At 37.3% G+C, this 26,144-nt stretch overlaps 7 protein-coding genes and 1 pseudogene across 9 annotated transcripts; 3 read left to right on the top strand and 5 right to left on the bottom strand.

The window, feature by feature from the left end:
* The first annotated feature begins 3,692 nt into the window (after positions 1-3,692).
* LOC104745642 (beta-fructofuranosidase, insoluble isoenzyme CWINV1) lies at positions 3,693-6,701 on the top strand. 2 transcript variants are annotated; one of them, XM_087488282.1, is made up of 6 exons: positions 3,693-3,970; positions 4,377-5,248; positions 5,337-5,498; positions 5,576-5,823; positions 6,020-6,107; positions 6,363-6,701. In XM_087488282.1, exons 1-6 carry the CDS (start codon positions 3,775-3,777, stop codon positions 6,540-6,542), a joined length of 1,746 nt encoding a protein of 581 aa, XP_087344408.1. In that variant the 5' UTR covers positions 3,693-3,774; the 3' UTR covers positions 6,543-6,701. The 2 variants fall into 2 exon arrangements, with proteins under 2 accessions (XP_087344408.1, XP_087344409.1); XM_087488283.1 differs by lacking the exon at positions 3,693-3,970 and adding an exon at positions 3,991-4,128.
* A 2,248-nt stretch (positions 6,702-8,949) lies between these two features.
* On the top strand, positions 8,950-11,232 carry LOC104745641 (beta-fructofuranosidase, insoluble isoenzyme CWINV5). Of its 2 annotated transcripts, none has more exons than XM_087488281.1 (4): positions 8,950-9,295; positions 9,378-10,249; positions 10,333-10,839; positions 10,954-11,232. In XM_087488281.1, exons 1-4 carry the CDS (start codon positions 9,277-9,279, stop codon positions 11,125-11,127), a joined length of 1,572 nt encoding a protein of 523 aa, XP_087344407.1. In that variant the 5' UTR covers positions 8,950-9,276; the 3' UTR covers positions 11,128-11,232. The 2 variants fall into 2 exon arrangements, with proteins under 2 accessions (XP_087344407.1, XP_087344405.1); XM_087488279.1 differs by having other exon boundaries at positions 8,951-9,154.
* Positions 10,978-13,093, bottom strand: LOC104745640 (nucleosome assembly protein 1;4-like). The gene is made up of 9 exons (XM_010466942.3): positions 12,961-13,093; positions 12,734-12,774; positions 12,554-12,631; positions 12,372-12,464; positions 12,184-12,288; positions 11,908-12,095; positions 11,626-11,827; positions 11,489-11,532; positions 10,978-11,393 (listed from the first exon to the last, which is right to left on the bottom strand). The coding sequence occupies exons 1-9, from the start codon at positions 13,046-13,048 to the stop codon at positions 11,258-11,260; spliced, it is 975 nt and encodes a 324-aa protein (XP_010465244.1). The 5' UTR covers positions 13,049-13,093; the 3' UTR covers positions 10,978-11,257.
* Positions 13,094-13,347: 254 nt separating this feature from the next.
* On the bottom strand, positions 13,348-14,709 carry LOC104745639 (uncharacterized). The gene is made up of 2 exons (XM_010466940.2): positions 14,200-14,709; positions 13,348-14,091 (listed from the first exon to the last, which is right to left on the bottom strand). The coding sequence occupies exons 1-2, from the start codon at positions 14,678-14,680 to the stop codon at positions 13,598-13,600; spliced, it is 975 nt and encodes a 324-aa protein (XP_010465242.1). The 5' UTR covers positions 14,681-14,709; the 3' UTR covers positions 13,348-13,597.
* A 290-nt stretch (positions 14,710-14,999) lies between these two features.
* On the top strand, positions 15,000-18,674 carry LOC104745637 (transmembrane 9 superfamily member 7). The gene is made up of 7 exons (XM_010466937.3): positions 15,000-15,616; positions 16,249-16,413; positions 16,500-16,609; positions 16,703-16,811; positions 16,894-17,006; positions 17,090-17,240; positions 17,325-18,674. Exons 1-7 carry the CDS (start codon positions 15,497-15,499, stop codon positions 18,480-18,482), a joined length of 1,926 nt encoding a protein of 641 aa, XP_010465239.2. The 5' UTR covers positions 15,000-15,496; the 3' UTR covers positions 18,483-18,674.
* On the bottom strand, positions 18,579-20,576 carry LOC104745638 (putative pentatricopeptide repeat-containing protein At3g13770, mitochondrial). Its single transcript, XM_010466938.3, has one exon. It carries the CDS (start codon positions 20,574-20,576, stop codon positions 18,672-18,674), a length of 1,905 nt encoding a protein of 634 aa, XP_010465240.2. The 3' UTR covers positions 18,579-18,671.
* LOC104745635 (uncharacterized) lies at positions 18,579-22,532 on the bottom strand. The gene has a single exon (XM_087488278.1). It carries the CDS (start codon positions 22,530-22,532, stop codon positions 20,709-20,711), a length of 1,824 nt encoding a protein of 607 aa, XP_087344404.1. The 3' UTR covers positions 18,579-20,708.
* Positions 22,533-22,994: 462 nt separating this feature from the next.
* LOC104748176 (pentatricopeptide repeat-containing protein At5g08510-like) lies at positions 22,995-26,057 on the bottom strand (annotated as a pseudogene).
* Between the last annotated feature and the right edge of the window lie 87 nt (positions 26,058-26,144).

Below are 26,144 nucleotides of genomic sequence, written 5' to 3'. Positions count from 1 at the left end.
ACTATCTTTAGAGATTTTGTTTGTATAGACTTTCTATAGAAATTTTTGCTTTACATATTTTGATTGTAAAATGTAGATTTAGTCATCAACATTACTTGATTTGAGGTACTTCGGGGTTGATTCCTCAAATTTTTTACATTATAATAAATAAAACTAAATAATTATCCCGTGGTGTTTCTATATATTGAAGTACATTTGGTGTCCTTTAAATTATACTTATTTACAAAGTTAATCTTTAAAAAATTGCACATACAAACAAAATCAATTAGATTCCTAAAATGTATCTACAAATTTGGTTTATAATTTCCTAAAACAATTTATATATTAAGAAATTTATTACACTTAATAACATATGGCAAAAATATCTATACAATATTTTCTTCTCTTAAAACTCTAATATTCAGTAATAACTATATTGTTTCATATGAACAATTAAAACTTTAATGATTATTAATATGCTGATAACATATGTTCAGTGTTCTAAAACGCGCTATGCGCTTGCTACGCGGTGGACAAACGCCTAGCGCCTAACCGTATATGCGGGTGCCTAAGCGGAATCTAGGCGGATTATATATTTTAGATATATAAATATATATTTACATAAAAATAATATTTACATATATATATAGGATGAAAACTTATACACTTTAATTTCAGAAAAACATAAAACAAAACTCTTATCTATCAAAATAGTTTAGAATCTATAATAATCTCACAATTTAAACAAAAAAAAACATAATCCATTCAAAAATTTGTAAAATTGACAAAATGTAAGTTTATAATTACTTTGGAAGCAAATTAAATTTCATAAGTTTAGACTTTAGAGGCTAATTATAATATTTATTTGAAACAAAAACAATATTTTAAAAAATATTTAATTACAGTACTTTTTATCATTTTAGTCAACATACCGCCTAGAATCCGTACAGGCGTCCGCGTAGACCGCATAATATCCGCCTAAATGCTATTAGGCGTCCGAATTATTTAAAACCGCATAAATTACCGCATAGCTAAAATTCGAGACGCTCGATCACCGCATAGCGTATAACCGCCGCCTAGGCACCCGCGTAGGCCGCATTTTAGAACACTGCATATGTTACACTTAATAACATATGCCAAAAATATCTATACAATATTTTCTTCTCTTAAAAACTCTAATATTCAGTAATAACTATATTGTTTCATATGAACAATTAAAACTTTAATGATTATTAATATGCTGATAAAAAATGCAAAAATAATTATTTCACGGGTTAAATCTAATAAATTGGAGTATTTATAATATAAATTAATATGCGGTATACTGCATAATAACTTTTATGGATATAATCTTTTCACGGGTTAAATCTAAATAACTTTAAACTTACAGATTAAATTTAAAAATATAATAATATAAGAATAATTCTTTCACGGGTTAAATCTACAAAGCAGTAAAAATTTCTATTTTTATAACTATAAAAAAATTTATTCGGTACAAACGTAACATTAGTATAAATAAAACTAAATAATTGTCGCATGTCTGCGGTATACAACTGATCAAATTTTATAATTAACAATTAAAATACATTAATACAATCTTAAACACTAAACAAAAGAAACAAAATTAACAAACAAATATAAATTTTTAAAATTTAACTTTTTGTTGTAAAAATATTGTCCTGCGATGTACCGCATGTTAAAATCTAGTATTTGTACATAGTAACAGTAAAGAAAACATATGAATGATGTAGAAAAGTGTTGATTTCGCCAAAGACTTTTCATTCGAAGACGTAATTTTTTCTCGCAATCCTATCTCGCGAGTGTTGTCGCTGAAAAAGGATTGTATCATTTGTTATTATCCATTTACCAAAAAAAAAACAGAATTTCTCCATACCTCACAAAGATATAGTAATAATTAATAAAGTTACGACTAAGCTATTTAAAACAGCTTTACAGCTTACTTGTGTAGATTTTCTTGAAAGGAACGGACGTGTAGTCACCTTTGATGCCCTGATACTTGGGTAATCTCTCTATACACTGATACACATAACAACCACCAGTAAAGGAGCTTGTATATTTCCTTTGATAAATTAGTATACGAGCTTGCTTGCTAATAAGTGTGAAAGAGCTTGTTTATACAATGTCATTTTTTCTTTGTCCAAACATAATTTTCCTAGTCAAGTAGCCGTTCTCTATGATAAAGAGCACAAACATGATATGGGTCTTCTTTAGGACTCGCCAGTTCCATTCCTTCCTCTCTTTTTCTTTCTAAATATATATTTCACCTAACAAATGTTTTAAATATTTTATCACAAAAAGACGCAATATTTTGGGTCCGCCAATATTTATTAAGCATATTTATATTTCCACATGGTTCGTATGGGATGGAAATACAAACAATTAATACGACACCTCAATTTTTTAAAACGTTATATCGTTGTTGTTGTGGTGGTGAGATTTGTAGTTGTCAATAAAATATTAGGATTATGATACGATCGAGTTACCAACTATTTTTCTCATAATTATCATTTTTATTGGATTAATAAATAATGGTCTAAATTTTACTAATAATTGTAAATAAATCCTGTGGTGATGAAAACTGTCTCATACAATGGGTATTGGTGAAATTATCTCATACAATGGGTATATATTTGTTTAAGTAACTAAAAGCTGAAGCTTACAACTGGTATGCATGGTCTGTTTTTAGTAATGTCAAAATATAAAGTTTGTACAGAAATGTGAAGCATGATAGATACTACAAAGAGACAAAGGTAGAGTCCAAAATTTGACTTTTCCACTATAATATTCAAGTATTTAATTACGTTTCCATTTAATTAACTGTTTGATCTCCTCGCCTCGTGTATGGATTGGACGGATGGTGGAGAGTCGAGACACGTTCTTATTAACTCGGGTTGTTGACTTCTTGACGTCCGTGTAAAACATGAAATTCGCAATTTTATTAGTTATTATTTTTTGTTGTTGATAATTTAGTTATATTGTTCTTATTATTAACATATACTTTTATATATATATTAAGATGTCTCTTATCATTACCATCAATATATAGTTAATACACCTGTTCACCTTACCTTGTCGCAATATGTCAATATGATATTGTATATATGATTTAAAGACAAATTAATTCGAGATGTTAAGACTCGCTGATAAGCAAATTTGAAATGCACTTTTGATAGCCTAAAATAGTTGACTAACAACGTCGGAAAAACTTATTTACAAATATATTTTTGTAAAGTTAGAACTTACAAGTTACATCTAACCAGTATTGTTTCTATATATCATGTAAATCAAAACGCTATTAATTGTGGATATATATTTTTACACTGTAAATTTGATATGACCAAAATTGGATGAGAAAATTACTTGTAGAAGTGTACAACCTTTTAGCCTTGAAAAAGAGTTGTACAATACGATTTCGCATAGTAGTAACTTTTGTTCCTTCGATCTATTTCGTTATTTTATTTCCGTTATTGATTTTAAATTCTTTTTCTATGGCGTCTCTTTAGTGATCACCAATAGAAACAACAACAATATTATCGTATTTCAAATTGTTAGTAAACAATTAGGAAACAACTTGTTTTAGATGTCTGACTTATGGCAGTATAACATTTATTATTATTGACAATAAACCCAAAGAAACAACAACATTTTATTGACAATTATAATATTCAAATTTAGATATTGACAGGCTTGCCCCTCGTCCTTTGCCTATAAATTTGACATGATCTTCATTCCTTCAAACAAAAATCAAACCAGTAAGAAAAACAAAAACACACAATGACCAGAGAAGTTTGCTCCAACATTGGACTTTGGTTATTATTCACGTTACTTATTGGTAACTATGTCGTCGATCTTGAAGCCTCGCACCATGTCTACAAGAGACTTTCCCAAAGCACTAACACCGAATCTCCTTCCGTAAACCAGCCCTACCGGACCGGTTTCCATTTTCAACCCCCAAAAAATTGGATGAACGGTATGATCACTAACTAAAATGCCATATCAACTTCAATCTCAATGTCAAAATATTGTTTTCATCATTCTCTAACATTTGTCTTGTTTTTTTTTTTCTTCCGTTTTGGTTCGTACCTTTGACAATTTGGATTGATCTTTGGTCGTGAGCAGATCCTAATGGTAAGTTTTTTTTTCTCTTCTTCTCCTACATTTTTTTTTAACTTTTAGTCAACTCCTCATATCCAATAGACAGATCATTTCCCCTAGGAACTCGTATTTTTATTATTTTTTAAAACATTGATTACATCAATAGGTCAGCATACCAACTGTATATTAGATTTTTCTAATGCATTGGTCGACCTTATGTTACGCTGCACGTTCCTTTTATAATATCCATATGATTAATAAAATATTTTAAATCTACGCAGGGCCTATGATATACAAAGGAATATATCATCTTTTCTACCAATGGAACCCCAAGGGAGCCGTGTGGGGTAACATCGTGTGGGCTCATTCCACATCAACAGACTTAGTTAACTGGGATCCACATCCTCCAGCTATCTTCCCATCTGCACCATTCGACATCAACGGATGCTGGTCCGGTTCAGTTACAATTCTCCCCAATGGCAAACCGGTTATCCTCTATACCGGAATTGATCCCAAGAACCAACAGGTCCAAAACATAGCCGAACCTAAGAATCTCTCCGATCCTTATCTCCGAGAATGGACAAAGTCTACGTTAAATCCTTTGATGGCTCCTGACGCCATTAACGGAATCAACGCCAGCTCGTTCCGTGACCCAACCACCGCGTGGCTAGGCCAAGACAAGAAATGGAGAGTGATCATCGGAAGCAAGATCCACCGTCGTGGGCTAGCGATCACTTACACGAGCAAAGACTTTCTAAAATGGGAAAAATCTCCCGAGCCGTTGCACTACGACGACGGAAGTGGTATGTGGGAATGTCCTGATTTTTTCCCGGTGACGAGGTTTGGTTCTAAAGGAGTGGAAACGTCTTCGTTTGGTGAACCTAATGAGATTTTAAAGCACGTGTTCAAAATAAGCTTGGACGATACGAAACATGACTACTACACAATCGGTACGTACGACCGTATGAAAGACAAATTCGTACCGGACAGTGGTTTTAAGATGGACGCTACCGCTCCTAGATACGATTACGGTAAGTATTACGCGTCGAAAACGTTTTATGACTCGGCCAAGAACCGGAGAATCTTGTGGGGTTGGACTAACGAGTCATCGTCGGTTGAGGATGATGTTGAGAAAGGCTGGTCCGGAATTCAGGTAATTATTTTTACATTAAACTGAACTTAATTTGAATATAATTTGTTAGAGATTGAATCAAATTAATTTTTGTTTCTTTCTTGATTAGACGATTCCGAGAAAAATATGGCTTGATCGATCAGGGAAACAATTAATTCAGTGGCCGGTTAGGGAAGTTGAAAGATTACGTACGAAAGAAGTCAAAAATTTACGCAACAAAGTACTAAAGTCTGGATCTAGGCTTGAAGTTTATGGTGTGACAGCTTCACAGGTTTGATTATAAATTTTTTTTTCAAAACATATATTGGTATGAGAAAATTAGGTTTTTAAAGTCTTGTGATCGTACAGGCGGATGTGGAGGTTTTATTCAAAGTAAGAGACTTGGAGAAAGCGGATGTGATAGACCCAAGTTGGACCGATCCGCAGTTGATTTGTAGTCAGATGAATGTGTCGGCTAAGTCTAGTTTTGGTCCATTCGGTTTGATGGTTCTCGCATCTAAGAACTTGGAAGAGTACACATCTGTTTATTTTAGAATCTTCAAAGCCCGTCAAAACAGCAGTAAATTCGTCGTGCTCATGTGCAGTGACCAAAGCAGGTACGTTTCTTTGATTAAAGATCCCGATTAAGTACATTAATTTAGATAGTCTTTTGTCACAAAATATTTATATTATATTTCCAACAGGACTCACATATATTTTATCTAAGACTGGGTTTCTTTGAAAATATTAAACAAATATCCAAAACCTGACTTTTATATTTTTGGACTTGTTGGTGATGTGGAATTGGGACAGATCTTCACTGGAGGAAGATAATGACAAAACGACTTACGGAGCTTTTGTGGATATTAATCCTTACAAACCAATACCTCTCAGAGCCTTGGTAATTAAGTCTCCATTTTACACATATTTAGCTGTATATACAAATTTATACTTTATGTTTACATTATGAAAATATTCCTTTTTGGGATTATTCTTTGAAAAAACCATGAGAATAATTATGAGATCTTATTCATTACATAGTACTAATAACTGATCATAACATTATGATGTTGCAGTTGTTTTATACCAGAATCAAGGAGAATATTTTGATTGTAGATTTTCTTCTTACGTGTTTGCATGCTATATGTTGTTGTAGATTGATCATTCAGTAGTGGAGAGTTTCGGTGGAAACGGGAGAGCATGCATTACCTCAAGAGTGTATCCAAAATTGGCAATAGGGAAAAGTTCACATCTCTTTGCTTTTAATTATGGATCTCAAAATGTTGATGTCTTAAACCTAAACGCTTGGAGCATGAACTCTGCCCAAATCAGTTGATCACGTACGGCGGAGATAGATACACATGTTAAACGACATACGTATATGTACATCTCCATTTATTGAACATTTATACGAGTTGATTTTGGAGAGATCTTATATGGTCCACTTTGTTTGGTTGTCAAAAAAGGCTATATATATGACATTTTATTTGACTTATTATAGTATCGTTTTCACTGTATGAAAAAACTACAATTCTGTTGTCGGTAGTCAATATCTTCCAAGTCCCGACGAGGCGAATGTGATAATAGTGGACTTTATATGAATATATACAAGTAAATTTGAATACGGTTTAAACCAAACAAAATAAATTAATTACAATGTACACATGTGAGGTAAGGTATATATGCATACGCTGAGTATAAGACCATTCTACAATATAGGTTTTTAAACGAACACTTGTAATTTTTTTTCTTTCTTTTATGCTCAACGGCTAAAATTTAATTGTTGACTTTGTTCCAAACATTAAGTAAGCTTAACGATTGAACTAATTTATACCACTAGACATCACTAGAGAGTAGAGATGCCAACCTAATTTATTACAATGGAGTCTACTTTTATTCATCTAAACGGCACCATTTTAAGGTAAGCAACAACTTCACGTCAATGGATCTGGTCAACTAATTAAAACTCAATTAGTTGAGCGATCGAACCATGGCTCTCGACCGTCCGATTTTCAACGGATACTAATTCAACTCTGTCATGTCCCGCCTAAGGCTAAACCAGTATGGAGTGGCATGTGGGACAGAGCATGAGCATGCATGGTAGTATCGCATTCTTTTTCCAACAGCTAAGGCTAATTAAATCGTTGTCGTTTATTAAACATCTGGCACTAGATATGGAATACGTGCGTAATATGTAGCCAGATGAAATAGTCGGCTAAATCCGGTTTGTTGTGTCCACTTTGGTGTAATGATTCTCGCCTCTAAAAACTTGGAAAGTACACATCTATATACTGTATCTCTTTCGAAATCTTCAAGTCAGTATTGTTGATTTGGACATATGCACTAATAAGCACTAAAAGCAGCGACAAAATCAGGTATATTTTATTATTATTTTGCATTTTCTCTTTCACGCACAGTCATTAACAAAAAAAACCTTCTCATCAAATTCAAATTAATCCAAATTCATGGTTCTGCTAATAATCTACACCAATTAGAATTGGATAGAGTTGCTGAAGAATTTTGTTGGGTATATATATACTTAAGTTTTATTGTCTAATGGATATCATAACTTAATAGTAATTGTTGTTCAAAAAAAAGAGAAAAAAACTTATTAGTAATCAAATAATCGAAAACTTTCTAGTATTTTCTCTATCTTTTCCTTCTCCTTTCAAAAATTACTATTTGAATAAGTTGGCCAGACCATTTGTGATGAAAGCTATTAACGATGCTAAGTTTCATGAAGTTTACAAAATTACAGTGCACACTCCCGTGTGTCTCTGCACAGCACATACACGTGCATATGGATTATGGGTAGCACAAGCACGTTAACATACAAAAGTGTGATATTTTCTAACTAGAATAGAACCGTTAATATGGGGAAATCCCATCAAAATGATTAGGAAAATCCGAGAATGTGATATTAATCATAGGAGAGAGTCGAGAGACTTAGTGGAGTGATCTCACTTTAAGGATATTTTGATTTTGTCTTTCTAATTGAGTACTGAGAGAGGGTTCAGGAAGAATCACGTGTCATTTTACTAGTAGGTATGATCCTATTCAATTTCAACTTGACTTCTTAATCTACATTTTTTCCTGTTATAGATGGAGCATTCAATAGCGGATAACTATAGATGGTGGGGGAGGCAAAGCATGCATAAACACCAAAACTGTATTTCCAAACCTGACAATAGAAGAAACTGTACATCTTCGTTGCTTTTGAACAGAGGAAAACAATAGTGTTGTTTATTTTACACCGCATGCATCAATTATGAGTCACTGACATTCATAAAAAGTCATATTACTGAGTGGGAAATAATTGCAATAAAGAGACGAACAAAAGGGCTATAAGATTTGGAACATTCCTGAATCCTGACTGTCGGGAATACGTACGTTATCTAGCGTATTTATTTCTTTGCAATTTTGTATCTTCATATATCTGATACCAACCAAAATGGTTGAAACAATCGTTGAAATGTACGAGTTTATTAGTTTTACGTATTGAGTTTTATAATCATCCCAACTTCATGCCATTTAATTTATGAGACTTATATTTCATACATTAACAAAATTTATGTATTTCTATAATTAAAAAAATCAATATCTGATCTCAACTAACATAAAAAGGGCATTTAGATCGACATCATAGAATCTAATTATTACAATGTAATGGACCACCACCTCAAGCACGCACCAAGGATCCCCACACTGCCTATAAATTTGGCATTTTCTCATACGTAAAACTCAAACATTAAAAACTTCAGAATATTAAATAAACCGTTTACACTAATATGGTTTGGTGTAACAGAGCCATTTTCTTGTTAATCTCGTTGTTTCTTGCTGACAATGCTCTTGTTGTTCTTGATGCTTTGCACAACGTCCCCAGTAATATCAAGAACCAACCTTACCGAACCGGTTATCACTTCCAGGCCCCAAAAAATTGGATGAACGGTATTATTAAGCATCGGACACATTAGATTCAGTTTCACTTAGTTATCTTTATTTTCATTTCTCTAAGTATAATCTTGTCACTAATCTTTTTCCTTTTTGGTATATGTCGGGAACTTGTTTCAATGCTACAAGATCCTAACGGTTAGTCATTGTTCTCTACCTCAATACCATTTTAAACATTCAGTATGTACAAGCATGGTTATGTATGTTTTTTATTGGACAGGGCCTATGGTATACAAAGGAATCTACCATCTATTTTACCAATGGAACCCAAACGGCGCCCTCATGGAAGTTAACGACACTGTATGGGGTCACGCGACATCAACGGATCTCATCAACTGGATCACACATTCTCCAGCCATCAAACCATCTCGACCGTCAGATATTAACGGATGCTGGTCCGGTTCCGTCACTATTCTCCCTAACGGCAAACCCGTACTTCTATACACAGGCAACGACCGTTACAACCGTCAAGTCCAAAACCTAGCTGTACCCAAAAACCTAACCGATCCATATCTCCGGCACTGGACAAAATCTCCGGAAAATCCCCTCGTGACACCTGGCGACGCCAACCACATCAACTCCACCGCGTTTCGCGACCCAACCACCGCGTGGCTAGGCCGTGATGGCAGATGGCGTATAACCACGGGAAGCCAAGACGGTCGCCGAGGGTTAGCGATTCTACACACGAGCCGAGATTTCGTGAGGTGGAAGCAATCTCCGAAGCCTCTACATTACCACGACGGCACCGGGATGTGGGAGTGCCCTGATTTTTTCCCGGTGGCGAGAACTGATTCACGCGGCGTAGATACGACGGCGTTTAACGGGAAGATGGTAAAACACGTGCTTAAAGTGAGCTTAACAGATACGTTTCATGATTACTACACGATTGGAACGTACGATCAAGTGAGAGATGTCTACGTACCGGACAATGGTTTTGTTCAGGATGAAACGGCTCCGAGATACGACTACGGCAAGTTTTACGCGTCGAAGACGTTTTACGACTCGGTTTATCAACGGAGGATTTTGTGGGGTTGGGTTAACGAGTCGTCGACGGATAAGGACATTGTCAATATGGGTTGGGCCGGTTTACAGGTAATCAAACCGGTTATGATTTTAATATTTTGATTAAATTATGTATATTTAGACGTGATTAACCGGTTTTGGTGTTGGATTAGGCTATTCCTAGGAAAGTATGGCTTGATGAATCAGGAAAGAGTTTGGTGCAATGGCCGGTTAAGGAAATAGAGAGGTTACGTACAACGCAAGTCAAGTGGGGCAACAAAGTTTTGAAAGGAGGAGGATCGGTCATGGAGGTTCACGGTGTCACAGCTTCACAAGCAGATGTGGAGGTTTCCTTTAAAGTGAGTGGTTTAGACTTAGAGAAAGCAGATGTGATTGAACCAGGCTGGACCGACCCGCAGTTGATTTGCAGCCAGAAGAATGCGTCGTTGGTTAAGTCCGGTTTAGGTCCATTTGGTTTGATGGTACTGGCTTCCAAGAACTTGGAAGAGTACACATCAGTGTATCTTAGAATCTTCAAAGCTCGTGAGAATAGTAAGGAGCATGTGGTGGTCATGTGCAGTGACCAAAGCAAATCGAGTTTAGAGAAGGGGAATGATAAAACAACGTATGGTGCTTTTGTAGATGTCTCTCCTTATCAAACAATCTCTCTCAGGACTTTGGTAAGTCCACTTATCATACTCACAAGAACTTGAACTAAAAGTGAAAGACTAATTAAGTGATTTGGGGTTCTTTTGTTAATAACACTGAGTTCTTTTTTGGTTATTGTGTTGTAGATTGATAATTCAATAGTGGAGAGCTTTGGTGGGGAAGGGAAAGCATGCATTACCTCAAGAGTTTATCCAAAATTGGCAATAGGAGAAAGAACACATCTCTTTGCTTTTAACAAGGGATCTCAGAGTGTTGATGTTTTAAGCCTAAGTGCTTGGAGCATGAAGTCTACTCTCTAAAACCAGTTGTTGAGATATATGTATTAAGAGAGATTCTTGAATTACTCTTGGTGTATCTGTAATAAATAAATTAGAGAATACGAAGCTCCTCTTTCAATTTGCAAACTTTGTTGGAACAAATCTTCTCTCGTTAGTCACTCTTCTCATCATCATCATCATCATCATCATGATCATCATTATCATCATCAGAATCGTCTTCATCAACAAGAGCCTCTCCAGTAAACCATGAAACTGCATGAGGGATCAGTTTATCTCGGATTGTCACACTGCAAGACCAAAAATACCCAGTAGTTAAGATTAAGAATTAAGTTCTTGAATATATATCTCAATGTCAGAGAGAATGTGAACTGTAAAAGCTTACGCAATGTCATAGTCTTGGTCCATCAGGTTTTGGAGTTCTTCTGTCTGCAATATTTTCGATGTGTAAAATTTAAATTAGCTGAAGAAGAAGAAACCATTGGTTCAGTATCAAAATCAGAAGAGAGAATGTGGTCTTACCATAATAGTATCAACATCATCGTAATCGTCAACTTCATCAATCTCAGGAATCTCAGGTGGCTTGAAGAAATTAAAGAAACTCTCACAGGTTTCAGTTTTGGTCATGGGGATGTTGTTGATCTTCTTTGACCCTTTCTTTGTTTTCTTCTTCACAACAACCTTATGAGTCAAACATTTACCTGGACACCATTCTATATCCGTTCTACACATCACAAATAAGAGACAGAGTTATAGCTGATCAGGTAAAACTAAAACCAAGTAAAATGAGGATGATTAGTTTACCCAATGACTTTCTCAAGAACAGGACCATCTTCATCGGTCACATGGTAAGTTTTAGACAGAACCGAGTTCTTGAAGTAAGGATTAGGGTCAAAGTGAAACGCCAGCTTGAAATTTCTTGACTTGTCTTCAACTCTGCAAGATCTAATGTCTTTAAGATATTTCAATGCTGCCTCATCTCTTTCGGTTATCTACATAAACCAAAGCAAGACTGTTTTTACAATCTATTTATTGACAATGAGCACAGAGCTTCCAGAAAAAAGCAATAGAATCATGGACCTCATTTGCGAGCATTTCGTTGGTTTTCATTGCAATCAACCAAAAATTAGGAACTCCTTCTTTATCTGCTTCACCTTCAACCACACCATTCACAATTTCATACCTCTGCAAATTCTCAGTAGATGTCAGGAAAATAAACCAAGTGTATAATCCTAACCCCATATAACATTAAGCCAATTGTTTGTTACCTTAGCAAAAAGCGGCTTGTAGAGATTATCGTATGTTGCCTCCAATGCAGCTTTTTCCGCAAGAAACTTCTCTTCGAGTTCATCGTGTTGAACCTGAAAATTTACACAAGTACACAACATTTACATAACCAAACAATTCTACAAGATTATAGTTTTTGTTGAGATTGTCGATTTGATAATACCTGAATGTCCTTGAGGAACAGAACACGTTTGGTAACTTTCGGAGAGAGTGTTTTCAGATCAAAGGTTCGCTTTAGGTTCTGTAAGTTGATTAACACCCAAAAAAAAGATCATAAAAACAGAGGAAACACAAAGAAACTACTGTAAGAGATTGATGTATTAACCGATTTGAAGTAACTTGCCTTAAGATCATCAAGAAAAGCAAAACCCTCTGGAGAAAGATCTGAAAAGCATAATGGTTAGTTAGCTTCAAATTAACCTTGTTGATTACCAAAAGCGAGAAAGTAAAACAGGGGATTTACTTGACGCAGAAGTTAAATCAGAGAAGGTTGATTTTTTGGTAGAGGATTATCCAAAGATTCAATGTTCTCCAGAGAAATAGACAACAAGAGTTAGTTTCTGAAATTACCTAAGGCGGGAACGGTAGAGAGATCATCAGAGGAATCGCCACCTTTTTTATCGGTTTTGATGGATGTGATGTTTTCCTCGCTGTTCATGTTTTTTGATTCTGTATATGGAAAAGGCTTCGTTGTATCTTGAGAAAAATGGGAAGAAGAAAGCCAGAGAACGAGGAGGACGATGGAGAAAGGAAGGAGGAGAAGACTTCGCGGCTTTTTTTTTCTTTCTTTTTTAATTTGTAAAACTCATTCACACGTACGATGAGAAGAACTCACACGTACAAGATGAAGAACGTGGATCCTGAGTGGGGTACCATGAACTGCCAAATAACAGCAAAAGGAAACGGCATCGTTTATAGCAATCAAAACTGGGGTTGCAGAAGCAGCAAGCAATGTTGTAGAGAACTAAAGTAAGCATACAACTGAACAATATACATCATATGATCCAAAATTTCAGCTCTTCTAACATACGACTGAACAAACAAGAAAACAAGAAGATTAGCTTTGCTTACATTTCAGGTTTAGTAAGTCTTTAGGAGATTTCAAAAACCTCAGTTCTCACATACACACACAGACACATCATAGGATTGAACAAAATATTGTGTAGTTCTAGAAAAAAAGAAGATTAGCTTTGCTTACATATTAGGTTTAGTCAAGTTCTTCGTCTTCATCTTCATCAAGATCTTCTTCTTCTTCTTCTACATTTGATTCATCCTCTTCTTCTAACTTATCTTCTTTATCACTAACAATGAAGCCTCCCAATGTTTCATCATCATCATCTTCAGATTCCACTCTTCCACGCTGTTTCGTTTGAGTACTACTACTACAACTTGCGTTTGTATCTTTCTTCATCATCTTCTTGGATCTAGTCGAGTAAGCAGGAGTCAAAACTCTTTTCGACTTCACAATCAACTCTTTATCTTCATCACTTTCAACACTCCAATCATCATCATCATCATCCTCATTACCTTTCTTCCTACTTCTCTTTTTGCTTAACCCTTTCCTTCCCTTCTTATCTCCCTCATCATCATCGCAATTTCCATTCGTGGAATCTTCTAAAAACCATTCCCATTGCTTTACATCACGAATCCTACTCTTTGGGTACTGATCAAACTCTTTCCCAATCACAAGAAATCCAAACTCTGCAACACCACACACACACACAACACATTGAGACTCATTAACTAAGCGCCAATGTTCCCAAAACTTCGTATTACTTCTATAAGACATCAAAGTGCAAAATTGATTACCTTTAACAGGGTCAGTATCTGAGATATCTATAACACCCAATTCGCTTTCACTGTCCAATGCTCTCTCTTCCATAACTTCATTGCGTCTCTTCTTCAAAGTGAACCAAATTGGGTTATGACCCGATACACAAAACCGATCGCCGGCGGCGATCTCTCCCGTCTCAGATTTCCGGAAAGTTTGTATCTTTTTGCCCGGTTCACCCGTCTTTAACCAGACCGGATTCCTCCCGAGAACCTCGAAGTAAACCCTACCGGATTCGGACCGTTCGGTTCCGGCGGCGGTGGGTTTTAACTCGAAGGAAACGTGACGGCGTGACACTGATAGATCGTCGGTTTTGAATCCCGCTCCTCTTCCGAACACAGACTTTACTCCGGCCTTCAGTAAGAGCTTCGTGCCGTCTTCACCTTCAATTTCCATGGTGGTTTCAGGTTTGGTTTCTTTGACTTTCTCAGACACTTTTTTTTTTTCTTCTCCTTTCATTTGCCGGCGGCTTCAATACGCATCGTTTTATTATTACTTATTAAAAATATATTATAAAACGCACCGTTTCGTTTTTACTTAACAATCAACATAATTTTTTTTTTCCATCACCTAACAATCAACATAATTTTCTCTTTACAAATGCATTTTTTACATGATGTCAAAAAAAAGAAAAAGATCAACTAACGTTTAAGAAAATTTCCTGTTTATTAATGTCATTATCATAATCATCAACAAACTTTACTTAATGAATGATTTATATTTTATAGAAAAATTTAAAGCTTAAGTTATTTCTTGAGAGTAAAGCCATATTGTACTTACCCAAACTTAAGCATCCCACAACCAATATATCTCTCTTTGCTTAGACATGAAGCTTCTTAATTCTGGTTCTTTAAAGCCATTAAAAAACACTTCTGTATTTCACATTTAATTTTGAGTTTAATGTAGTACAAAATCTAAATTCTTGTCTAGAAATGAGTGATCTGCATAAGAAATATTGCAATCTTAAATTCCCAATAATATTATTCTCTATGTTCCCAACATAAACAAATGTTCAAAAAAATATTAACAAATGTCATACAAACAAGTAAAGAAATTATTTCAAAAGATTTAAAAAACATTTATTATTAATTATCTTATTTTTACACTTTTTTATTTGTAAGCTATCACAAACATTGAAACGATGGCGTATGTCGTGAACACCTTTCGTCATCTTTTGTAAAATAAAAACGCTTTCTTTATAATTTGCTCCGGCTACTTTCATCTGAAGAAGAGAACCTCTGGCTCTGAGGAGAGATTAAACCGAAGAAAACAAAGATGAAGAAGACGAAAGGAAGTAGCTTTCGATTCTACGCCACTCTCTTTCTCTATTTCCTCTCTCTTTCTTTATCTCGTGCTTTCTATCTCCCCGGAGTCGCTCCTCGCGATTTCCAGAAGGTAAGCTCTTTTTGTTTTTTTTCTTTCTTTCCTTTCCCGATCTCGGGTTTCCGATGAGAAGCTCGATCTAGGGTTTATGGGTCTGAGTTATTTTCTCTTGTGGCGTGTGGTTTCATTTACATCTCGTTGAAATTTTTGTCACCGTTTGTGTTGATAGCTAGCTACTATTTGAGTGGGTTGATGAATTTCTTGAGAACACAGAAACTAAAGTTTGAAGTTTTTTAATTTTTGTTCTGTGATATAATGGAAACGAAAGTGGAAACGAAAGTGGCACCGTCATGTGTGTAGAGAGAGGGTCGTTTGAGTATTTTGAAGTGTCAATATGAGATGTAGAGATCTACGTGTTTCTAATTGAAGATCCTTCATCTTTGTTTCTGATGGTTTGAATCTCCTTGTCTTTCGTCTAGTGGAATCTATCTATGAGATTTACAGATTCTTGAACCATTTAAGTCATGATGAAAATTCAAGATATTGACTTACTTTGATGTGATAATGCATAAATGGGGTATAGTCAGCAAATCCATAGATCTGCACTTGAAACTTGTGTTTTCATCTTCTTTTTTTTGCTTTACTAGTAACTTGGCTTTGGCTATTCAGCTCTTGATTTGTTGTTTTTGTTTGGTCGGGAACAGGGTGATCCTCTTTATGTTAAAGTGAACAAATTGTCATCCACCAAGACTCAACTTCCTTATGACTACTACTATTTGAATTACTGTAAGCCTCCTAAGATCTTGAACAATGCTGAGAATTTGGGGGAGGTTCTCAGAGGAGACCGTATTGAGAATTCCGTTTATACTGTAAGCAATACCCAATTCTTTTGCCTATAGATGTTGTTAGACCTTAACCTCTTCACTATAATAATTTACTAAAACAAAATTTTCAGTTTCAAATGCTGGAGGATCAGCCCTGCAAAGTAGGTTGCCGTGTTAAACTTGATGCTGAGTCCACAAAAAATTTCAAGGAAAAGATTAATGATGAATACCGGGCCAATATGTAAGTAGTAAATATAACTTCTTGTTCTTCGCATCTCTGTCTCATAGATTTTGTTTAATTATCTTACAAACCTCCACTTGAATTGTTGTACAGGATTCTTGATAATCTTCCAGTAGCTGTACTTAGACAAAGGAGAGATGGAAGCCAGTCAACGACTTATGAACACGGTTTTCGTGTTGGCTTCAAAGGGAGTTATGAAGGGGTATGTCTCTGAAATCTTGTGCTTCACTCTTGCATTCTTTTTACCTTTTCCCACACCGACCAATATTTGCTTGGCTTTGCAGAGCAAAGAGGAGAAATACTTTATACATAATCACTTGAGCTTCCGGGTTATGTACCACAGAGATCAAGAGTCTGATTCTGCTCGAATTGTTGGATTTGAGGTTACTCCGAACAGGTAGTTGCCTACTAGTTATCTTCACTACTTGGGTACCCTTCCCTATCCTGATTTGTATTAGCTAACTTCTTCTCTTTTGATAGTATCTTGCATGAATACAAGGAGTGGGATGAAAAAAATCCTCAGTTAACAACATGCAATAAGGACACAAAGAATCTAATCCAAAGCAACACTGTCCCGCAAGAAGTTGAGCTAGGAAAAGAAATAGTGTTTACATATGATGTCTCATTTAAGGTAAAGGTTTAGGCTTTTTTCCTTAGACTTCTGTTGCTTTGCATTTTGACCTTGCTAAACATTTTCCGGACTTTTAATATCCAGGAGAGTGAAATCAAATGGGCTTCTCGATGGGACACGTATCTTCTTATGAACGATGATCAAATCCACTGGTTTTCCATCATAAATTCACTTATGATCGTCCTTTTCCTCTCTGGAATGGTAGCCATGATCATGATGAGAACTCTGTACAAGGATATCTCAAACTATAATCAGCTCGAGACCCAAGATGAGGCTCAGGAAGAGACTGGATGGAAGCTTGTACACGGAGATGTCTTCAGGCCACCAGTGAACTCTGGATTATTGTGTGTTTATGTTGGTACCGGTGTTCAGATCTTCGGAATGTCGCTTGTTACAATGATGTTTGCGTTGCTTGGTTTCCTATCTCCATCCAACAGAGGAGGGCTTATGACTGCCATGGTTCTCTTGTGGGTTTTCATGGGCATATTCGCTGGTTACTCCTCGTCTCGCCTTCACAAAATGTTCAAAGGAAACAAGTGGAAGAGAATGACCTTGAAGACTGCATTCATGTTTCCCGGTATCCTTTCTGCTATCTTCTTTGTTCTGAATGCCCTCATTTGGGGAGAGCAGTCATCTGGAGCCATACCATTTGGTACAATGTTTGCTCTCTTCTGCCTCTGGTTTGGCATCTCAGTCCCACTAGTCTTCGTCGGTAGCTATCTGGGTTACAAAAAGCCAGCAATTGAATACCCAGTCAAAACAAACAAGATCCCGAGGCAAGTACCAGAGCAGCCATGGTACATGAAACCAGTGTTCTCCATACTAATTGGAGGCATCCTCCCGTTTGGAGCAGTCTTCATCGAGCTTTTCTTTATCCTGACATCAATATGGCTGAACCAGTTCTACTACATCTTCGGGTTCCTCTTCATAGTGTTCTTGATCTTGATCGTCACTTGTGCAGAGATCACAGTGGTGCTCTGCTACTTCCAGCTTTGTAGCGAGGATTACAACTGGTGGTGGAGAGCTTACTTAACTGCAGGCTCATCCGCTTTCTACCTCTTCCTCTACTCAATCTTCTACTTCTTCACGAAGCTGGAGATCACCAAGCTAGTCTCGGGAATACTCTACTTCGGGTACATGATCATCATCTCTTATGCATTCTTCGCCCTAACTGGCACAATCGGTTTCTATGCTTGCTTCTGGTTCGTGAGAAAGATCTACTCTTCAGTGAAGATTGACTAGAACCCAACTGTTAAAAGATGCAACTTTTGAGTCTTTCAGGTTTTGTATGTTTGGGTTTTGTAAGGTTCCTATCCTAGCTGTAACAAAGTAAAAGAATATCAAATCAACTTTAATTTGTACGGTTAATCTTCAACACCTGCAGTTCCACAGATGTTGGCTTAGTCAATATTACATGCCTTTATGCGATGTTCACCAGTAATCTCCACATGAACATATTCCTCGGACAATTTGATGGAACCGGTTTTTATCCCTTAAGGTCACTTCTCGTTCAAAAACCTTTGAGAAGATCTTAGCAAAGTTGTGACAATCAACGCATATACGAAGATTCTTGAAAACTCGAATCGGATTCCCTTCACCAGTAGCAATCAACCCAAAAGTCAAGGCTAGTTTCTCACTGTGACCAAGTAACATCTTCTCCTTCTGCTCTTCATCCACATCATATAGCACACAGCTAAGATCAGGAACATAACCAGCTTGCTTCATTTTTATCGATATTTCTTTCATTTTATCTAATACTTCTTCTCTTCTTGGATGAGTACGATCATTTGCGTGGAAGTAATGCAAGGTTTGCTCTAGTTGAATCCAGCTTCTTCCTGGCTCTTTCGTAACAGCTTTCTGCGTCATCAAAGCTCTTAAATTGTTTACATCTTCCCATCTACCTGCAGAAGCATACAGGTTCGAGAGAATGACATAGTTACCCGCATTCTCTGGTTCAATCTCAATGAGCTTTCGACCTACAGATTCACCAATATCTACAGATAAGTGAACCCTACAAGCTCCTAAAAGAGAACCCAAAACACCAGCAGTTGGTTCAGATGGCATTCTTTTAATGAACTCAAATGCCTCATCAATCCTACCAGAACGGCCAAGCATATCAACAATGCAACCATAATGCTCAGTGTCAGGCTTAATCCCATAATCTCCTGCTATCATGCCTTCAAATATGCTAAGCCCTGTCTCTTCCATTTTCCCATGGCTGCAACCAGACAAAACAGCCAAAAGGGTAACTGCATCAGGCTTTACTCTCTTTTCATCTCTCATCAATCTGAAAAGCTCAAGAACTTCTCTTCCTAAACCATGTTTACTATATCCAACAAGCATTGCGTTCCATGAAATCGCTGTCCTCTCAGGCATGTTATCAAAAAGCCTTCGAGCATAAGTGAGATTCCCACATTTTGAGTACATATCAATAAGAGAATTCTCAAGGACCGTATAGAAAGGAAGCTCACGCCTCAAGACATGACAATGAGCTTGCTTGCCATGATCTATCAAAGCAAGTCCAGATAATGCTGTTAGTAAACTCGCGTAGGTAACATAATTCGGACTCATCCCTTCACTCAGCAGTCTCTGGAACGTCTCTAACGCCTCTTCATCAAGACCTAATTGTGCATATCCAGCAATAATAGCAGTACATGAGACAACATCTCTCTCAGGCAAGCACTCGAAAATCTCACGAGCTTCTACGATTTGACCAGCTTTGGCATACATGTCAAGGAGAGAGCTTCCAACAAAAATGTGAGAATCGTAACTCCACTTAACTATGAGTCCATGGATTTGCTTACCAAGAGCTAATCTAGAACCACGTGTACAAGACGTGAGCACAGTGGCGAAAGTGAACTCATTTGGTTTCCCATCTGATCTCATCATCTCTGCGAAAACAGAGAGAGACTCAGAAGAATGCCCAGTTTGAGAATAACGCGATATCATAGCAGTCCAGGAAACAACGTTCTTCTCAGGCATTTCGTCGAGCACTTTCCGGGCATCCTCCAAACAATCACATTTACCGTAGAATATGAGAAGACGAGTTCGGAGGTACGTAGCGGGGAAATATCGGGTTTTGATCATGTGGGCATGGACTCTCTGACCTTCTCTAAGAGCCCTTTTGTCCAAACACGCATTCAACAACGCATCGTAATCATGAAACCCCATCTCAGGTCCCAAAATCGCCATTTCCAGTAAAGCTTCTCGAAGACGACCGTTAGTGCATAGTTGAGAGATTGGAAGAAAGGTTTGGAGAGCAGAGTTGGGAGACGACGAGAAGGGTCGATGAAATAGTTTCATAACGTTAATCATTTGGCGAACTGGGTTTTGCATTATAATGCGAAAGGAGGAATCAAATTATAATGCACAAGTGTTGTTGTAAGAGAAACTCAAATCATTAAATGGACAATTGCGATTACAAGAAGACGTAACTGTGTTACAATATACTAGTCCCCATTCTGAAAATTAATTCAGCAGTAAAAAGTCTGCTCTCCCCATTATTGAGTGTTGACATTCGAAAGAGCAAAAAACAAGTGTACGTGTCCACTCTTCCATGTGACCTCCGAAGTAGGTGGAGCTAGTGCAACGGCGCTTACATTCATAACAGAACGGTCGAGTGTTACTATTGTTGCGGAAGACTTTCACTATTCCATATCCCCTTTCATATACGGAACCAGGTTTCATAAAGAAAGAGGATCCAAATAAGCATTCAAGGTGGATAGTGATGCAGCATTTGTTACAAGTGTAGAACCATTCTCTTGGATCTAATTGTGTCTCACACACCTCGCACCAATAAATGTCGTCCGTGCTTTCTCCACAGGAGAGGGTGAGAGGATGCTTGTCGAATTTGTAGTTTATTTCAACTGGAATGGTACCACATGGGTAACACAAAACAAATTCGCATACCGTACATTGTAGGTGAGGCCCAAAACATCTTTTCTTGCAACATTTACATAGGATCTCATCCTTGATGTTGTAGGATGTGGAGATGAAAACTGAATGCTCATGACTTTTATGGATGAAACATTCTGGAACGGAAATGCATCGAACATCTAGCATAAAATTTTCACAACCCGTTTTCGAGCATACGTACGTGTAACCAGTGGATTCACGGAGACAAGCTATACAAAGCTTGAATCTCCAGGGAGTTGGATCTAGGACAAGAGTGTGATTGTGCAATGCATGATCCAGTTTTCGAGAAAGACCAGCACATACCTCGTGGAGAGAGTAATTGCATTTCCTGCAATGATAGAACTGATCATGAGAGAGTATAGGATATATGCACGCCCGACATTGCTTTTTTGTGTTTAGAACACCATGATCCTTCTTGAGCTTCAAACGATGTCTGTGACCAAAATGCTCGATGAAACCATCACCTAGATCCTTGAAAGGTGCAATATCTTCTTCAGTTTTGTCCGACTCTTCTGATTCCCACTCGAGTTCCGTCCCGTCCCAAACATTCCTATGTGTTGCACACTTAGAATGGACTACATAAGAACAATCTTCGTGATGGCAAGAATATTGGCCATACTTGACACTAACCTCTTTGTAGCAAACCCGGCATGAGGATGTCACAGGTGAACGGTAAGGAGTGTGATAGAGACGGTGTGGGTGACGCGTGATTTTTATGACTCGGGGTAAGTGCATACAATTCTGATGGACCATGTAGTTGCATTGGAAACAAGCATAACTTGGTTTCGATGCATCGACCAACCCACAAGCATCACATGGAACTGACAATGGCCGAGTTAATAAGAGGAGTGAGTGGTGATGGCTTTTTGGGTTTGCAATAGTAAGAGGTGGGAGAGTTGCCGCACAAGAGAGATCCAAGCAAAAGCTACAAATCAAACAACGATAGAACCAGTCGTCACCTTCGAAATCTTTTCCACACCAACAACATTTGTCGAATATGATGTCGGATTTGGGAGGAATAATATCGACAAAATCAGACTTCCCTTGAACCAATGGGTTGCCATATATGTCACAAGAGGCGTCGGGGATGATGTTGGATATGATCCCCGTTTCTGAGTCTCGATAGAAGAGAGTGAGAAGGTGTTGGAGGTGATAAGGATGTGTTATCCTTCTCGGACGCTTATGACAACCATTGTGGAACCCCACACCGCAGGTGGTGCAGTAATATTGGATATAATCTTCTCTCCACTCAGTTCTTTTCCCGCCGCAAGTAAAGCAGCCGGACCGAATTATTGGGTTGACTTTAACGGACAGTTTATGAGGAGGGTGAGCTGGATGAGACAGAAGGCATCTAGGTCTTTCTCTATCATCTTCCATGTCTTTACTGGTTTGGTTGTGATCTATCTGCAAGTCTAAATATTCAAGCTCTTCTTGTTTTATGCTTTCTTTATGATCCTATCTCGTGAAGTGGAATAACTGTTAGAAAAAGAAATGTTAACGAGCAGTTCCATAAACAAATGACCAATTGTTTCTTTTTGGTCGGCGACCGTATTATATTAATTTAAAGAATTGCCCAAAATCAAAATATGTCCCGTTCATCTATGTACTAAAAGACTAAAATAAACAAATCGCTAACCGCTGAAACTTAAAATAGCCGGTAGGATATGTTAAAAAACAAGAATCCCACAAGCCACAATGGACAAAACGTGACTAAATTATTACTAAAATCAAATGTAGTGCATCCTATTAAAGTCAAAGTCAGCATCAGTTTGGTATGAGCATTGGTGTCCTCACAGTTGTTCCCATAAAAATTTGAAAATTACAAAGTTGGTCTGAAAATTACAAAGTGAATCTGAAAATTTCATCAAGAAACTGATAAATTTCGTAAGATCTTGGGTGTGATTTATCTTCCACAGTGAATCTATGAACTTCAACTCCTACTTCCACAAAATAGCTATAACCAGCAGCCTTTGTCATCGTTTCCTTCTTCATCAACTTCCGCATTTTCAAAACTCCATCCCACTTCTCATTGGCAGCATATATATTCGACATGATCACACAGTTACCTGGATTTGTTGGTTCAAGCTTGAACAGTGCCTCGCTTGCTATCTCTGCTATCTCAACATTTCCATAGAAACTACAAGCACCTAAAAGAGTTCCCCATACAACAGCGTCTGGTTTCATGGGCATTGTTTTGATGAGATCACATGCTTCTTCCAGCTTCCCAACACGTCCCAAGAGATCGATCATGCATCCGTAGTGCTCTAGCTTTGGCAAAACCTTGTGAACTTCCTCCATGGACTTGAACAATTCTTGTCTCTTCTACCATCCCACCATGAACACAAGCTAGCAGCAACCCGACAAATGTCACTGCATCTGGTTTTTCTCCTTCTCGCTAAAGTACCAATAGAAAAATCATAAGTTTTAGAACTCTAAAGAACAGAGGAATCAACATGCTTTTGAACTGAAGAAGAAACAAAACAAAAAATGCTCACCAACATTTGTGAATAAAGCTCAAGAGCTTCGTTGTGTTTCCCGTGAGTAGCTAGACTACCAATCATTGAGTTCCAGGAGCACAAATTTCTCTGGTTCCCAATTTCATCGAACAAACGTTTCGCTACATCAATCATTCCACATTTTGAGTACATATCTAGAAGAGCATTACACACGTAAATGTTATCAAAGAACCCGTTCTCTCTAGCATAGCCTTCTAACCTTCGGCCAATATCTAATTCCCTTAGGTTGGTGATGTGTCTGTATTTTATAGGGTTTTAATTGTAGTTTTTAGGATTGTTTTGAGTCTTTTCCTAGGTCCAAGTGTGCTTTTAGAGTCCTTTTTGTCCTTTGTGAGTCTTTACAGGTTCTAGGTGAATTTGGAAGGAATCTGAGCGTTTTGGGGGTGAAAATATGCATCTGGAGCTAAATTGGTTGAAGGCTGATCGAGCTAGTAAGCAGATGGAGTGAGAGCAGAAAAACGTTCTGGATCGACTGATCCTTTTGAGATCGACCATTCCCGTCCCCGACGCAACTTTTCCTTATTTGTTTTAAACCGACTTTAGGGTTTTATTTTGATATTTAAGTTAGAGGCACGGCCTCGAGAGACATAAGTTTATTTTTTTGAGACTATTTTGTATTGAGAGCAAAGGGAGAAGATCTCTAATCCTTCTTGACACTTTGGAGAAGATTTCTAAACCCTATTTTCTATTCTTTTGCAATTCAATTATGTTTTCTTCATTATTGATTTGCTGTTTCTGCTTTTCCATGTCTGAGTAGTTTCACTGTTGGGTTTAGGGTTTCAGAAGGGTTTTTATGATTTATTGATGCTAGATTTGTTAGATTAGGGATTGATCTTATTGTTCTTCATCTATAGTTGTTCTTAATGCTTAAGCTAGATTGATCACCTAGATTAAGATCTTAGGTTTAATTCATCGGGGCACCAAAAGTGTTGTTGAGTTGCTTGAAAAGAACATAGGTGAGCAAGGTGATCCTTAGCCAACGACAGTTGAAGTTGAGGCACCTTGTGAACATAATCAAACTTGAACTTATTGCTTGCTAGGATTGTTTAGATTCAAACGACGGTTTAGAGTTTTATCAATTCCTTGCATAGATAGCTAATGCTGCGACAGTAGGTTAGTTTTACATTCGAGATTTGAGTTCAAGAACGGTGTTTAATGCTATCCCAATTTATCATCTAATTTCGTGGTCATGTCCCCTAACTGATTCCCTGCGCCCAATATTTCCTTTTTGATTTAGAACCAACTTATTTACTTTTCCGTTTTTAGATAGTTACTTGATTCACAAACTTTCCATTGTCTTAGCTATATTTGATCTTGATAATTTCTTAGTGCAATTGTTTGGTCCCTGTGGATTCGATCCTGAAGTGTTACAACGATGCCACTAGATCGTGGTGGAGTACACATTAGGTTTTAATTGACCTGTTGATCAGTTGGCACAAGCGGGGAGAACACTAGCTACAGTAAAATGGTTCGGTTTTACGGATTTGTCTTTCTCCATATACAAAAACACTGATAAAGCTTCAGAGTAATTCCCATTCTGAGAAAAACCAGAAATGACGGTGGTCCACGAGGTAACGTTCTTACTAGGCATGGAATCAAACAACTCCATCGCCGCCTTCGTATCACCATGTCTCTGGTAACCCGTGATCATTGCATTCCAGACCGGTACATCTCGGCTAGACATTTCGTCGAACACTCTGCGTGCACAACACAATGCTCCTAGCTTCGAGTAGGAAGTGATTAGAGCAGTGCAGCAGAACGAATCAGACTCAAACCCGGATTTGAAAAACTGGGGATGAAGCAACCGTAAAGGTCGAGCAGACGAAAACGAAGCAGAAGCTGCGAAGATGAAATTGAAAGTGTGGTGATTTGGTCGGAGACCATTGTGGGAGAGGAGATTGTAGAGGACGATTGATTCATGGGGATGGCCATGAACAGAGTAAGCTTGAATTAGCTTGTTGTAAAGGAAGAGACAAGGGTTTCGATGAAGATCAAAGAGCTTTCGGGCATAAATAAGGTTTGGAATCAGAAGCAGTCGTTGTAACCTATTATACGCCGCCACGTGTTATACAGGACGGACGAAAATACGTCTCGTTTGTAGATACGTTTCTTTCATAATTCATTCATTTCGATTTAAAATTAACATTTTAATTATGTGGGACGGACTAAAAATACGTTGATGCACATGCTCTTAAAGTTAATAATCATTGCCTCACTGGGGGTAAAAGGCAGCAAATCAACGCTCACAAACTTGGTTTTGCCACGGTGGATAACACAAGAATTAACTTATAGGAGATACTGGATAGAATGGACAAGAATTAACTTATAGGGGATACTGGATAGAATGGACTTAGATATTTAATTACCAACTTGCCAGCTTTAACATTTTTTGTAGTACTGAGGATGAGCAAATATATTCGATTTTTGTACGCTCGTGTTGTTGCATACAAACTAGTGCCTAGTAGGGGTGTTC

This window comes from Camelina sativa, chromosome 15 (assembly GCF_030686135.1).
Source record: "Camelina sativa cultivar CO46 ecotype springtype chromosome 15, ASM3068613v1".
Taxonomy (NCBI): domain Eukaryota; kingdom Viridiplantae; phylum Streptophyta; class Magnoliopsida; order Brassicales; family Brassicaceae; genus Camelina; species Camelina sativa.
The sequence above is the reverse complement of the archived record's forward strand: the minus strand, read 5'-3'. Positions and strand labels throughout refer to the sequence as shown.